The following is a 16,292-nucleotide window of genomic DNA, read 5'->3' as shown; positions in this document are numbered from 1 at the left end:
AGCCTTCCGAGTAGCCGGAACTACAGGCGTGTGCTACCACACCCAGCTAATTTTTGATTTATTGTAGAGATGAGGTCTCGCCAAGTTGCCCAGGCGGGTCTTGAACCCGTGGGCTCAAGCAATCCACTCACCTCAGCCTCCCAAAGTGCGGGATTACAGCCTGAGCCACCCAGCCCGGCTGTCAACACTGTTATAAGCAACACCATGGTAGCCATCTTTCTGCATGTCCGTTTTTTTCACACCACAGGGCTTTTGCACAAACTACTATTCTTTCTCCCAGGAACGTTCTTTTCCCATTTCTTAACCTGATTTAGATAAGACCTTCTCCCTCGGATCTCGCTTAGATCTTCTTCCTTAAAAGGCCTTTGCCGATCTCTTCATTTATGTTGCCTCTCAAGGATCTCAGGGCTTTTTTCCCCTTATAGTATCATAATTTACAGATACGATGTGCTTGGTGCATAGTAATAATAACAGCAGACATGTATTGGCATAGGCTCTGTACCAGGGACTTTTCTGAAAGCTGTATACGTATTAGGCAACGCACACAATCCTCACAACTACTCTTTGACATAGATCCTATTATTATTATGCCCGTTTTAGAGATTGGGAACTGGAGGCACACAGAGGGTGAGACACTTTGCTTTGGGTCACTCAGCTTGTGAACGGAGGTTCCAGGATCGGAATCCAGAGGGTTTACCTACTTAATAAATGCGTGCTCCATAAGTACTGGGCAAGTGAAGTTTTCCCTGTGTTTTATCTTATTTTCTGAAGGGTGATTTTCTAAGCATGGGATTTGGGGCAGGGGGAGAGGCATAAACATTCTGTGCCCCTTGCAATGGGTTTCGACAGTGTTTTCCCAAAAGTGAGACCACCGCGCCCACTTACTCTTTCTCTCCCAAATTCCTGCCAGCACAAGGAGCAGCGGAGGGAGCAACTGTCCGTGGGCGAGGCCTTCCGAGCCGCCGAGGATGTGGGCCAGGCCTTGGGCCAGCAGAGGAGCATGATGGCGGAGCACAGCGCCGCCCTGGAGGAGCTGCAGGAGCAGCTGGATCAGGCTGCGCTGGACGCGCTCAAGGCCCTGACCCTCTCGCTGTCCGAGAAGGCCGCCGAGGAGCTGCGGCGCCTCCAGAACACGGCGCTGACCCAGGAGCTGCTCAAGCGGGGCGTGCCCTGGCTCTTCCTGCAGCCCATCCTGGAGGAGCACGGGAAGGACCTGGCTGCGCGGGCCCAGCAGCTGGAGGGCGAGGAGCGTGACAGGGACCGGGAGGGCGTCCGGGGAGTGAGGCAGAGGCTGAAGGACGACGCCCCGGAGGCCTCGGCCGAGGAGCAGGCGGAGCTGAGACGCTGGGAGCGCGTGATCTTTACGTGAGTGGCCCTGCGGATTCTGGTCCCCCCGTCCACCCGGGTGTGCCCTGCGGTGAGATGGCCAAGCTCGAGACGCCCGACCCGATCCGGGACGGATGAGCTCGCCGGCCGCGCTCCATCACGGGCACTCAGCCCGTCGAGGAGGACCCTGGGCGTCACGCAGGGCTGCTCAGGGATTGAACAGAGTCCAGAGCCGGGCACAGCAGGCAGGCTGTGTAGTACCAGGAGGGTGGGGCGGCCCCTGGCTCCCTTGGGAGGATGTGACGGCTTGTTCTGCGGGTGGTGGGGGAGCTGGGCCTGCCGCCCTCAGGGATAAGCAGGAACCGCATTGTTCCCTGGATAAGAAGGGTCACTGGGGAAGGGGACCGTATCCGTGGGCGCAGAATGGGGCGAGGCACTTGTGGTGAGGCCATGCCGGGCCCTTGTGGTGTCACAGATGTCATGGCCACACATCATTGTGGGCCTTAGTTTTAGTTCTTCCACACACACTGCACCATCTTTTCACTTGGCTGTTTCATGCATTAGTTCGTTAGTTGGGCTTGTGTGTGTGTGTGTGTGTGTGTGTGTGTGTGTGTGTCGGGTTCTCACTCTGTCGTCCAGGCTGGAGTGCAGTGGCGCAGTCACAGCTCACTGCAGCCTCAGCCTCCTGGGCTCAGGCAGTTCTTCCACTTTGCCTCTCAGACAGCTGGAACTACAGGCACGTGCCACCATGCCCTGCTAGTATATTTCTTCTGATTAATTCAAGAGCCATCTAATGGCTTCGGCTTCTGGGTAGGATGTAGAGGCCACAGCTGACTAACACTGTTGCTGTGAGAAACTAGAAAATAATGAATCCTTAGCGCCCATAAAGTTTTTAAAGATAGGGAAGAGCTATGGAAAAATTGAGGACTGATTGGAGTGACGTCTCGGAGGGGCCAATGTCCTGCAGTCTTTCACGTCTCTGCAGCATTTGCCAGTTCTTTGTGTGAAGGAGATTTGGCTCGCCCCAACGAGGGAGACTTTAGTGGCGTAATAGAGACCAACAGAGGTTTGGTGGTGGTTTGCAGCTGACACATCAGATTAGAAACCGGAGCAGCCCTAAACGTAGTGTGGAATGGAACGTGGGCCGTGTAGACCGAAAGGCCTGGGTTTCAGTCCCAGGACCACCACCTGCTGTTTGAGTGTGGGCAGGTTATTTGACCTCTCATCTTTCTTGTCTGTAAAATGCAGACCACAGTGACTTAGCATGCTTTCAGCAGCACACGGTGCTATCGAGTGGTTTAAATGTGAAGACAATACTTACGTAAGAGCCTGGGCTCTTCTCGGACCGTTTGATGGATGTCGGAGGGCAGAGCAGCCGTCTGCAAGCTCCCCTCCTTCCACGGTGGACGGTCTCTCTCAGCATCTTGCTGGCCTCAGAGATGTGATGCCCCTTCCTACACAGTTCTTGTCCCTGGGAACTAACTTTCCTACCAGGAGGATAAGTCCCCAGGTGTTGGCATTAAGTGACCTCTGGCTCTTTCCTATCTTGCACTCTTGTGGTTCCAGCCCCGTCTTTCACTCTGTTAGTTTTTGCTTTCCTGACAAGGAGAACCAGACGCTGTCTTCTCCACTCCTGTAAAACTCAGACGCTTAAATGCCATTCCTTATTGCCATGAATCGTCCTCAATAGCAATTATTCAGCTCAGTCCACATTCCAGCAAGTTCTCTGGACGTGTGCACACCGGTTCTGGAGTCGTCATCGTGTGCGAATTACATCTGGCAGTCCTGTTACCAGAGGTTAACGTTCCCTGACTTCACTGTGGATCCACTGAGTAGGGAGTATTGCGAAAGCCACTGCTTCTTTAGCCATCCTCGGGCACAGAGAACTCTCTGGCTCTTGGCCCTCGGAAAACTCTGATTTTTCTAAGGGTCAAAGAGGGTCAGCTCATGATGCACACAATGTGAATCTGCTTATATACATACTCAAAATTCTAAAAGGTTGCAGCCTTTATTTCTGCGGCATTGTGCAAAAATGGCTTTGCCCAGTAGTTTTGAAACACATTTTTAGAAGTTTCCCAGTTTCAAGCAAGGTGGAGTTGCTGTAAACTTGGTCCGCTGAAGTTGGAATTAATGAGGAAGATTTTTGCCAAGGCAAGTGTGTCTTTGAGACTTCTCTCCTAAGTTCCTGCCATGGTTTTTAAGCCCCTTCGGGGCAAAGATCTTTCCTCCTGTGTTTCTGCATTCTCTTGGTGCTTGTGTAGCCAAGGCTTGAGACAGCCCTGCCAGGGGCTGGTCTCCTGTGAAGGTGGGCAAGAATAATGACTTGGATTCATCTCGGAGTTGCTTTCTCTTTGGATTCCACGTCACAAGCAAGCAGAGGGCAAAGGTGACCACAGGGAAGGTGCAAGGGGCGGTTTCCAAAGTTGCTTGAACCGTCGTGGGGCCTCGAAGAGTAAGGATCCCAAGTAAAGTGTCACGTGGCCTGGGCTCTGGGCCTCCATGCTGATTTCAGCCGAGGTCCCACCTGATCCCTGAAGGCCCCGTTCTGTTTCCACGAGAGAACTTTCTTGCTGAGCCCCCAAACCACATTCCCACCTGGAGATCTGGGTTAGCGTCAGCCTGACCCTGGACAGCCACGGGAGGTATCTCTGAACCCTGAAGCATCCACAAAGTGTATTTTATGCAGCCGGTGTTGACGGACTATTGCCGGAATAACCCAACACCTCCGTGTTTGCCTATAGAGAATGTTTGCTGGATGAATAAGGGAGTAGACACCCACTGCCCAAAACAGGAAAGAAGAAAGAAGGCCTCTTTCTGGAGCGTCGTCTTCGGGGCCAGGGAGGCAATTCTGTGCAGCAGTCCCCACAGACTTCCCCTTGCATCTCGTCGGCCAGAACCGACTCCCATGAGGCTGGGCAAGTGGTCTCATGGGGACTCTTCTTTTGAGTGGGCTGCAGGGCTTGCTGGAAAGGAAGCAGGAATGTCCTCAGTTCCCTCATCTGCAACGTGAGGACTGGTATAAGGGTGAGCAAAGATGCCTGTAAAGGTCTTTGTTTCTTAGTGCTGCCATAACAAAGCACCACAAACTGCATGGCTTAAAACAGCAGAAATGTACTCATGCACATTTCTGGAGGTTAGAAATCCGGGATCGAGGTATTGGCGGGCCATGCTGACTCTGAAGGCTTGAGGGAAGGATCTGCCCCAGACCTTTCTCCCAGCTTCTGGTGTTGCTGGCAGTCCTTGGCTTTTGTTGGCTTACAGACGTCTCACTCCAGCCTCTGCCTCTGTGATCACCTGGCCTTCCTGTGCGTTTGTCTGTCTTCTCCTTTGCTTGCAAGGACACCCACTGTCTTGGACTAAGGGCCCTCTCTGCTCTAGTGTGACTGCGTCTTAAATCTTTTCTTGATGACATCTGCAAAGACCCTATTTTCAAAACAAGTGACAGTCACAGATCCTAGGGTTAGGGCTTGGACAGGTCTCTGGGGAACACAACCCAACTCATAATACTAAATCACTCATGGTTTCCAGCACAGCATAGGTTTCCACTAAGCGACAGAGCCAAGTGCAAGAGACTAGACTCTCTTTTCCCCGACACCCCTGAGCTGAGCTGAGCGTCTTCCCACTGGTCCCTACTTAAAGTAGGCTGCTGCCCAGGGTTGGTGGGCAATGCTTTGTTTTCGTGTCTGTTCCTGAAGTCCGACCAGCTCACGTTCGAGGCCACGCACGCTGGAAGACTTATGGCGTCCTCAAAGACACCCTCATGGGCTTGCCTCACTGAGCTCTAATTCTCAGCCCTGACGTGTTATCTCCAACACGACCCAGCGCTCAGTCAGTGCTTGTGGCTTGAATCATGGGTCTGAGGAGTGAACTTTGCCAGCTTTGCCAGCTTTACCACCGCAGCCCAGCCCCGTGTTTTCTCCGGGTAAGCGTGTGTCGCCATTCTTCCTCCAGGAAGCTCTGCTCCTCGGCTTTCTCCCTGTCCGAAGAGGAGCTGCTCAGGATGAGACAGGAGGTCCACGGCTGCTTCGCTCAGATGGACAGGAGCTTGGCCCTCCCCAGAATCCGGGCCCGAGTCCTGCTGCAGCAGTTTCAGACGGCCTGGCGAGAGGCGGAGTTCCTGAAACTGGACCAGGCCCTGGCTGCCCCCGAGCTGCAGGTAGGATGGACATGCTGGTGGCCTCTGGACTGCAGTGGCTGGGCCGTCCCCCGCCGGCTGATCCTACAGGGTCTGTCCTCTCTGCTGTCTTCATCTTCTCTCACACTCTCCCGTCCTCTCCTCTCCAGCCGTGTTGGGGGCTGGCTGTTTCAGAAACTTCCAGGGTCGTCCTGACCTTCAGGTCTGGCGGACACCGCTGGTGCCATGTCCTGATCCCCTTGCCTGGGCCAGTCAGGGCACTGTCCACTGGCAGCCATGAGTGCTGGCCACTCCTGGGTGCCTGTTACGACCTTCTCCCAGTGGGAGCCACCTGGCCTGAGACCACACACTCACTTCCGCCCCCTCCCTCCTTGACAGCCAGCGACCCCCTAAGGGCACAGAGGGCTCTTCTGTAGGTGGCCCCATGGAGGAATGCTCAGCTTCCTGCTGTGGGCCAGGAAAAGGGTGTGTCTCACACTGGGTCTTAAAGGATGGTGCCTGAAAGCTACCTTTGAGGGAGCGACTGTTGTGTGCCCACGGACAGATAATTCTTGGGTGCAGTTTTCAGCTCTAGAACCTTCCAGGGACCACACCAGGCTAGCCTTCACCTGAGGCTCCAGCTTTGCTTGGCCCTTCCGCATCCTGTCCTGTCCTGTTCCCCTGTCCCCGACAGGTGACTCCTCAAGAGGCCTCCCTGGGAAACCGTGTGCACCCAGTCCCCTGCCTCAGGCTCTGCTTCTGGAGAACCCGACCCAAGACGAGGCCTTCAGACTTAGTTTCCTCTGCCAACAGCATGCTTTGTAGTCGACAGATGTCACCTCCACAGAGAGGCCCTCCCTGAGCCCCTAAGACAACCCTCTCCCCAGACCGTCTTCATCCCACGGCTGGGTTTCATGTCTCATATTTACCATTGTCTGAAATGTCCCAGTTTCTTGACTTGCTTGTTTTCTGGGCTCCCACGAAAAACGAGGTCTCCCGCTTGCTCACCACTCAGTAGCGTCAGGCACATAGTGGGTGTGCAGTGAGTTTTGTGAGCTCCGCCATCCAACCAACCAAGCACCAGGCGTGTGCAAAATGTCAGGGCTTCTCTTGAGGTGATAATAAGAGGGGAGGGACCCCCCCCCCAAAAACCTGGAATTATCTTTTGGAGGGCGGAACCCTTGTAGTACAGGCTCCCCCCACTAGGTGAGTGTTTTAGGAATCCAGCAGCAGCAGTGTACCAGCGAGCATTGTTGTGAGAGGCTGTTTGGCTTCACTGAAATTTTTTTTTTTTTTCCGATTCTTTCAGTGCGTTTGCACATCTCATGATGGGTGACTTGCAAGCACACCTGCCCACTCTGCACTGACTGTTCAGCAGTTTTTGACCAAAAGTGGCATGCCCCCATCCCTACCCTCCCTATTCACCCACTCTTGCCCCAAGTGACTTTTTTCTGTTTCTCTGGATTTGGAAAAAGTTCTCAGAAGGGAATGTTTTGCCGCTGTGGAAGAGGTGGAACAAAAAACAACAGAAGCACTAAAAGGCATCAAATGGACAAGCTCAAAAACTGTTTTGAGCAGTGGAAAAAGTGCCTTGAGAGGTGTACTGCACCAAATGGAGATTATTTTAAACATGTCTAAAGTTTAAACATGTATGAATAGATACACAATTTTTAATAAATAAATTCCAGTTTTGGGTGGTTCCCAGATCATATGTTGAGGCTGGAAACATATTAAAACCACTTAAGCTGAAGTCCACAGCCGTGCCAGGAGGTCAGTGTGATGTCCCCATTTTACAGATGAGAAAACTGACCAGCAGAGGAAAAATGAATTGACCTATAGGAAATAGAGAACGTGGCTCAGAACTGGTATTTGTTTTCTGACTTTAAACTCACTGCTTTTCCTTCAGTGGAAGTAAAAAATTCAGACATATCCTTTTGGAATAAAAATCAGTGGATACAGAAGCAACTTTGAGAGGCTTTTACACTCTTAATTTTTTTAAGTGTTTTTCTATTTCTGTTCATATAAGTATGTGGGGATATATAACATGGTGGTAGTTAAAGCGGAAGGGATAGATGATCAACAATTGAAAAGATCCTGGGTTGGGCTGGGTGGCTTCACCTGTAATAGCACTTTGGGAGACTGAGGTGAGTGGATTGCCTGAGCCCGCAGGTTCGAGAACCACCCGGGCAACTTGGCGAGACCTCGTCTCTATAGTAAATCAAAAATTAGCCAGGTGTGGGAGCACACGCCTGTAGTTCCAGCGACTTGGAAGGCCGAGGTGGAAGGATGGCCTGAGCCCCGCAGGTCAAGGCTGCGGTGGCTGGGCGCATGCCACTGCCCTCCAGCCTGGGTGCCAGAGTGAGACTCCAACTCAAAAAATAAAAATAAAAAATAAAATAAATTAAAAAAAGATTTTGGAACAGGGAGGAAAATACTTCCGTATCACTGAAGTGAGGCATGGGAGTCCATGACCTGCTATTGCCTGACTTTTAAGGTGATCAGTCTGGGCAGGAATGAAGTTTCTGACTTTAAAGTTGCCCGAGGTACTTGGTGTTCAGGTGGAAATGGCCTTGCCCTCTGCCTCAGAGGGGCAGATGTCATCTGTCCTGTCATGAGTTGCTTGCTGCACATCTTCTAGGGGACAGGGCCTGGTCTGCGGGTCCTGGACCTCGCAGCTGGCTGAACTCATTTCACATGCTCCATCCTTAAGGAGCTGCAGAGCAGGTGGTAAAGCCTGCCCAGGTGTCTTGAGCACCGAGGTCTGGGGCAAAACTTGTTTGTTTGTTTGTACAGACAGGGTCTTGCTCTGTCACCCCGGCTGCAGTGGAGCAGTGTGTTTCTAGCTCACTGCAGCCTCGAACTCAGGTTCAAGTGGTCCTCCTGTCTCAGTCTCCAAATAGCTGGGACTATAGGTATGTGCTACAGTGCCCAGCTGGTTTTGTTTTGTTTTGTTTTTTTGGAGAGACAAGCTCTCACCCAGTCACCCAGGCTGGTCTTGAATTCCTGTTGTCAGGCAATCCTCCTGCCTCTGCCTCCCGAAGCATTACAGGTGTGAGCCGTCACACCCAGCAAAAAATGGGTGTTTTCGTCTCCATTTTGTCCTTTGTAACATGGACATAATGAAGATAATGCAATATTAGGGAATCAGGTGAGCTAATAGGTAGAGTGGAATTAGCAGGTGCTCACAATATCACTGTTGCTGGACCCTCTTTTACCTCTCTGTCTTCTCACCACTAAGTAACCCCTCCTTTTCCTTTACAACTCCTGTTGGGATCACCAAACACTCAGTACCTAATGGCGAAGGTAATCGGCCAGTGGTGCCCAGGACGCTCAGACCATTTACGGAAAGGTTTCAAAGGCCTCGTAAACTCTGAAGAGCTGCACAAGTCACATTCACCACCCCCCCACTTGGTTCAGACCTTTCCATGGCTCTCTCATCTGGGACACAAGTTCCAGCATGCTCTTCGGCTGCACATGGCCAGGCCCCTGGTGGGAGCAGTGCTGAGAAAGCGCTCAGGAAGGGAAGGATCTCCTGACTTGCAGCATTTGGCCATTTCCATCGTGGAAATATTCCTCCAAGGCCGACTTCAGGCTACCGGCTTGGCATCGCTCTCCCTGGAGTTGGGGGGCAGAGATGTGCACGGTCGGCTCCCACACCCACCCCACCCCCCAAGCCTTAATCCCTTCACAGCTTCAGTCTACACTCCGGGCGTCAGGGTCCTGCTCACTGGAGGCGCTGACACACTTTTTAAAAAAAGTTATCCCTGTTCCATGGGGAAATGGAAACAGTAGTTTACTCGTAGGGCATCTCTTCTGAGCCTGGCGTGAGTGAGCACTGAACAAGATGTGGCCCAGGAGTCAGGAAACTTGGTTCTTCATTCTCAGGGCTCCTGCGGTGTGGCTTTGGGCCACTTCTGCAGCTCTCCTGGCCTGTCTCCTCCTCTGTTGAAGGGGGCACTTGAACTCTGTAAGCCCAAGTCTCGGTCTAAATGATTACGTGTAGACTTGCTTTCTGGGAGGGCTGGGACAGGCTCTCGGGACGTGGGGGCCTTGCGTGCGTGGTTGCCGTGGCCCGCCAAAGTGATGGCTAAAGTGCCTGGGTCGAGTCTGGTGGGCAGGTCTGGGTTCAGGGCCACAATGGGCTTGGGAAGGTAACAGGACCTCCAGGGGTGTGCTGAGAGAGAGGAGGAAGGGTGGGTGGGAGTGACAGAAAGGAGACAAGCACTCACTGGGAACACCACCCGCCAGGTACAGCGCCAAGCCCCTCAGTGGCAGTGTGTTCCGTCAGGCCACGCTATGCCGTGTTACGTTTTGCCCTCCTGCGTGTTGTGATATTCTTTTATATGTGGTGCCATATTCTGTTGTGTTGTGTTATGTTGTTCTGTTCTGTTCTGTTGTTGTATTACGCTCTTGCAGTAATCCTTTGGGGTTGATACGATTGTCTCCATTTTCCAGACGAGTAGACCAAGGCTCAGAGACTGTGTAGCATCTGCTACTCCCATTTATTATCTGAGTGACAGTTGACCGAGCACCCACGACCTCCTCTCCAAGCACCTTCACTCTCTGTCATTCCATTGCAGCCCTGAGCTTGTTCCCCCTTCAGGGCCTGGAGCCCACTGGTGCTGTACCTGGCGGGTTGTGTTCCCTTCTTGGCATCAGGGTCTCAGCCAAAATGTCACGTGTTGGAGAAGAGGCAGATATGTCTGTGCAGGCTGTGACTCTGGGGTGTCTGCCCGCGGTGAGCTCTGTGTGTGCGGTGTGTACCTGTACTCCGCAGACCTGTACCCCTGGCAGGCATTCTCCCTGCCCACTCAAGGGGAAATAATCCCTGCACGCTGTCATAGTAGCCTTTGTCCTTTGTCACACCCATCCGCCATCGGGTAGTGTCCTCAGCTATTTGTTTGCACATTTACTGATGGTTTTCTCCTTGTCACGGAAGCATCACAAGGCCTGGGACCTCATCCCTCACGTCCCCTGCTCAGAGAGCCTGATGGGTCTGGGGTCACGCAGCTCATGAGTGCGCAGACCTGCTTGTGTCCACTACCTGCCTGACTCCAAAGCTCTGGTTCTGCCCATTGGACTCCCTCTCCTCCCTTTGGTGGGCCTCCCAGAGTGTGAGAGGACCAAAGGCCCTCAAAACCCAGCTCATTCCAGGAAAACTTGCCTTTCCTCCCGCTCTGGGCCGAGGTGAAGTTGAGCGGTTCTGTGAGCTGCAAAAACTTCTCTCTGCCCGCGGAGCCTTGTGGGCTGCACGGACGTGCCGCGGCTCGCCTTCTTGCCAATGTGTTCTCTGACCCCTCTCTAGCAGCTGTCTAAGGCGAGAAAGCCACGGTCCAAGAGCAAAAGCAAGATCGACCTTTTGAAGAAGTGCCTGGAGGACAAAATTCACCTCTGTGAGGAGCAGGCCCCTGAAGACCTGGTGGAGAAGGTCAGTGCTTCTGCTGTGCCTTTTGTTTCTCTGCGTTTGGCGGGCTGACAGCCGACCCGCTTGCCCGCACGCAGAGCCCTCCAGGGCTGTGCCGTCCATCTCCAGCCAGACACCTGCTGGCCACCTTCGGGTCCCTGGGTGGGACCCACTCCTTCCCGAATGCCTTTCCCCCCTGCCTGCCATCTGGAACCTCCTTGCTCCGCTCCTCTGCCTGGGGGTCTCCCGCCATCCTTCAGGTGGGGCCTTGCCTCTGCTGGCTGCAGTGGCTGCCGTATTTGGGCACGCTCTACCCTGGGGTGTTTGCATCTGCTGTTTTACTTCCGTCTCCCTTTTACTCTCACACACCCTCCTCTGTGCTCCCGTGGGCAGACTGGCCTCTCCCTCCAGCCCCGTTTTACATGAATTTTGCAGCATGCACCACGGAGTCTCCTGGGACGCTCTCTTTACCTGGATGCGTGACTTTTGTCCTTGGCTGTAGTAAGGTGTTGTCTTTCCCCTCAGGTATACCCTCTTCCAAGAAGCCTTCCCTAAACACCTTTATTCTTCCCACTTGTTTCGCCTCCACTTGCCGATAAGACTGAGAGGGGCAAATTGTCATATTTCTTATTGTTAAAAGCTAATTCAGAGATCTGAATTAGTGAAGCAGCCAGCGGGCTTGCTAAACCACCCGAGGGGAGTCCAATCACAGTGTCACTAGAAGGGTCCTGGGGGACAGCCTGCCCTGGCCCTTGCGAGCAGAGCAGAAGTCAGGCTTCCAAAGAGAAGCAAGAGAAGAGCCGAGCCAGGCGGCCCAGTTCATTTTCAGTTTACCATACAGGAGAGGAGGAGAGGCTGGAGAGAGGCCAGGGAGCACACCTGAGTTCCGAGCTCTGGGAGGAAATGGCCCCAGGTCGGGGCAAAGGGCACATTTCCTCCAACATGTGCTGGTTGGTAATCCTCTGTAAGAGGCGACATGCGCCAGAGCGAAGGTGGCTTGGTCAGAGAGGAGCTGCTGGAGAAGGGAAAGCTGGGTTTGGTTTGGCCTAGAAATTGGGTGTCCCAGTCTGTGCCAAAGTGCCGCGGTACAGGCTCAGAGGGAGCCCAGAGTTGGAGGCCCCGGGAAAAGGCTGCTTTTCTGGAGCCCTGGGTCACAGCCAGAGGACGGGGTGCAGGCCCGTGGAGGAACATTATCAAAGGCTGGGCACCCTTGGAATAGGGGAGTCGCAGTGTGAGTTTCTGGGTGAGAAGATAACGCAGAGGTGGCTGTGGAGCAGTCAGGCGCAGATGGCACCACTTCCATCACGCAGCTCAAGGCTGGACCTCGGCATCCTCCTGAATGCCCCACTGGCCCCTGCTTCATCTCCCCCGGTTCTTTCCCCTGATCTGTCTACTTCTCGTGTCCCTGGCTGTGCCTAGCACCTTATTGTTGCCTAGAAGTATGCAGCAGACTCTTTACTGTTTCCTGATTTTTCCCTCTTCCTTCCAATGGATTCCCCATACAGCAGGAAGCGTCCTCTTCCTAAAGCCCAGATCGAATCATGTTGTGGATCCTGGACCAAAGAAACTCATCTCCTTTCTTGCCCAAACTTTCTTGCCTATTTTAGTAGAAGGCACTGAGCCCGTTTTTGCATGTAGTGTTTTTTTTTAAACTGTGCCAACCTGAAATAACCAAAGGGGTCAGAACCCAGTTTTAAAACGTTTAAGAGGAAAGCTGGGAGTGGCCATCTGGTAAACACAGACTCCAAAGAAATGGGGTCAGGGCTCCAAAGTTAAAAGTTAAGGTCTTGCTTATATAGGAAGAAAACAAATACATTTAACGAGGTGACAATGTCTTCTATACAAGGCTGATTTATAAGTTACAACTATCTAGTTAGTTTGTTTTCTTTTCCATATAGCTTGTTTTTGTTTCTTTTTCAATTTAAAAGAGTGTGTTTAACATTCCATCTTAGATCATAGGATGGTCATGAAGCCTCTGAGGGAGAGAGGAAAGAGGGAATTAATCCATAAGGAGGATCAAAAGTGAAGAGGGCTGGGGTCTCCCCTGATGCCAGTTAGTCATTTGCAACTTTTGACAAAATGATGTAAGTAAGGAAGCCAGTCTATAAACAGAGAAACAAAGGTCACCTCTCCCTGTCAGATGACTCAGGCCCCATCATTACATTCCCTTAAGGCTCAAGATAAATTTTGTATTACTTATTTTCACAACCATTTAATACAGTTATGTCTCTTGTTGGCAAGTAGAAAAAAAAATTTTTTTTTTCCTTTTCTTCTGTTTGGGCTTTTTGTTCCATTTTGGATGCTTTTATCTCCTTACCACTCCTCTTACTTAATTATTTTCGGTATTGTTTAGGTTTTTAAAAATTTTTTGTATTTTAAAGATGTGGGGTACAGTTCAGGATTAGGGATACAAGTGACCATCGGACAGGTAAAGTTTGGGCCTCCTTTACCTGGTTTGAGATCAGGTTCTCTTACTGATGTTATGTGCCCCCCCCCCCCCCCGACAGTGTCCTGCTACTGCCAACCCTTTTCTTATAGTACTCTGGTAACTGTTCAGGGTCTGCTTATGAGTGCGAAAATGTGGTACACCTACCCCAGAATATCTTTGTTTCTGTAATAGATCACTGATACGATCGACTCTAAATCCATCCAAGTTGATGCCAAGTCCATATGTTTGTCGTTTTTTATGGCTGCGTAATATTTTGTCGTGTATATGTACCACATTGTTTTTTATCCAGTCCAGTTTCAGTGGGCAGCATGGTTGGTTCCGTGTTTTTGCTATTGTGAATAGTGCTGCAATAAACATTCGTGTGCGGGTAGGTATCTTTTTGGTAGAATGATTTGAGTTCCTCCAGGAATATTCCCAGGAGGGAGACTGCTGGGTCACATGAAAGGTAAATTTCTAGTTCTTTTTGAAATCACCACACTGTTTTCCGCAGAGGTTGAACTCGTTTTTAATTATAATACTCTGAGTATCACTGCTGAAAAAATCTTAACCTGTTTCTTTTTGTCATTCATGGTCCTCTGGAAGTCGATTATTCCCCAGGCCTCTGCTTTTGTCCCAGTGTATAAAATAGGGCTCTTTGTAATTAACTCAGCTTATGAAAGCATTAGTGTGAATATGACACAGTAGCATTAACAAAGCAAAACTGTTTCTAGTCATTATCAAATTCCTCTCCAATACCAGGCATCTTGCAGAGCGTCTTCATGAGCACTGATCTCCATACTCACCACAGAACTGCCAAAATGGCTGTGTAGTATTCCATGGTGTGTATGTATCACATTTTCTTTATCCAGTCCACTGTTGATGGACACCTAGGTGGGGTCCATGGTTCTGCTGTTGTGAATCGTGCAGCAGTAAACATAGGAGAGTGGGTGTCTTTGGGGAAATCTTGATGGCATTTTAATAAGAACAGCGTCTGCTTCTTTTATTTGTTTTTTTGTGGAGCCTGTTGTGTTCCAGGCAGCTTGCTAAATAGGGTGTGTGTATATGGGGTGTGTGCGTGTGGTCTGGACTATTCATATGTGAGCTCTATATGTGAGCCTATGTAGAGTGAGGTTTATTAAGAGCTAAGTGCTTTCTCTCTGTCCACTGTTTGGTCCTCACACATCCCCTAAGAAGCGCCACTACCACTGCTGTGTCAGAAGGAACTTGAGGCACAGAGGAGTGAAGTAACTCCAGGGCCACGATGATGCTGGCCTGTGTCTTAGTCATCGTGCGCTTTAACCCTCGCGACTTCTTCAAGAAGTAGGAAAACTCCACGTTCCTGTTTCACACACGTGGAAACCGAATCTCAGAAAGTGAGCAGATTCGCCCAGGTTCCTGCAGCCCGGCAGTGGCAGATCCAGCACGTGAATCTAAAGCTCACTGGCCCTGATCACTGTCTTGCTGCCTCCCGACCAAATGCCCTGTAAAACAAGGGTGGTGACGACGGCAAGCCACTCGTCAGAGTTTTTAGGAGGAGAACAGATAGGAAGGTGCTGGTTAGCTTTGCAGGGGGCGACAGTGCCAGTCTTTGCCCAGTCATGAAGCAGTCCCGTGTGCTACGTGATCCAGGCTTTGCAGCGAGAGGCAGATGAGAGGCGTTTGCTATCCATGACCTTCTCTGAGGGTTCGTGTCCACAATCGGCCGTTTCATTGTGACAGGTGCCAAGAGAACAGGCACTTTGAGTCAACAGCTTTGATGTTCTGCCCCAAACTGATCGATTCCCTTTTTAGCACTTGTGTGGTGCTTGTTCAGATTGTTTATTTGCAGGGCAATTGCAGAGGGAAATGACAGCCCTTACTCTGTGTGGATGCCTGAAGCTGAGGGCTGCTTGATCTTGTTATTGGTCAGGGTTCTCCAGAAACAGTGCAGAGGAGACAGACGGAGGATAGATATATATAGATAGGTGATAGATGATAGGTATTAGATAAATCAATAGATGATTACATAGATAGATAGATACAGCCAGCCAGACAGAAGCAGATGTATTAGGGAAATTGGGTCACGCAATTAGGGAGGCCAAGAAGGCCCACAGTCTCCCATCTGCAAGCTGGAGAACCCTGGAAGCAGATGATGTCATCCAGTCTGTGTCCAAAGGCCTGGGAACCAGGAGAGCTGGTGGTATGAATACCAGAGTCCAAAGGCCAGAGAACCAGCAGTGCCGCTGTCCACAGGGAGGAGAAGATGGACATCCCAGCTCAAGAGAGGGAGTGAATTTGCCCTTTTTTCACCTCTTTGTTCTATTCAGGCTACCCGAGATGGATGAGTGCCCTCTCCCACCCCCTATTGGGGATGGTAATCTCCTTTACTCAGTCTGTTGATTCAAATGCTAATATTTTGTAGAAATAGCCATACAAGACACATCCAGAAATAATGTTTTACCGGCCCCTTGGCATCCCTTAGCCCAGTTGAGTTGACACATAACATGAACCATGACTACCTTGTTTCAACAATGGGAAGTCCCTTGAAATTCTTGCAGCTGTGAAGATGGAGCGGGCTCTTGCTGACAACCCACCAAGAGACCCACGGTGGAGCCCCTAGCAGGCAGTGGGGTGTCCCCAAAGGGACTTTGGCTTCACTGCTGGGCAGCAGAGCTTGCTGGAAGCATCTGCTGTGTGGCTCCTTTCATGACTAGGATCTGTCGAAGATATTCACTCCAGCTCTTGGTGGGTTGTCAGCAAGAGCCCGCTCCATCTTCACAGCTGCATGAACTTCAAGGGACTTCCCATTGTTGAAACAAGGTAGTCATGGTTCATGTTATGTGTCAGCTCGACTGGGCTAAGGGATGCCAAGGGGCCGGTAAAACATTATTTCCGGATATGTCTTGTACGGTTATTTCTAGAAAATACCAGCCCCAGGCACGCTCCTTGCTTGGACTCTTCTATCTGCCGGAAGGGGAGAGAGACATCAGGAGAGGTTGGGAGAACTTTCCGAGGTCACTCCATTAGTGTGTGGTAGAGTC

At 51.3% G+C, this 16,292-nt stretch overlaps 1 protein-coding gene across 1 annotated transcript in view; it reads left to right on the top strand.

Annotated features, from left to right (window-relative positions):
- Positions 1–16,292, top strand: part of EVC2 (EvC ciliary complex subunit 2) — a 132,512-nt gene that overhangs the window by 77,161 nt on the left and 39,059 nt on the right. The window contains exons 13-15 of the mRNA XM_008048680.1: positions 911–1,365; positions 5,278–5,482; positions 10,746–10,868. Of these exons, the coding sequence (XP_008046871.1) occupies positions 911–1,365; positions 5,278–5,482; positions 10,746–10,868 (783 nt within the window). The remainder of the gene's footprint in view (positions 1–910; positions 1,366–5,277; positions 5,483–10,745; positions 10,869–16,292) is intronic.

Source organism: Carlito syrichta, unplaced genomic scaffold (assembly GCF_000164805.1).
Source record: "Carlito syrichta isolate Samal-C Ts95f unplaced genomic scaffold, Tarsius_syrichta-2.0.1 Scaffold126498, whole genome shotgun sequence".
Taxonomy (NCBI): domain Eukaryota; kingdom Metazoa; phylum Chordata; class Mammalia; order Primates; family Tarsiidae; genus Carlito; species Carlito syrichta.
Note: the sequence above shows the minus strand (reverse complement) of the source record. Positions and strands in the feature narration are given on the sequence as shown.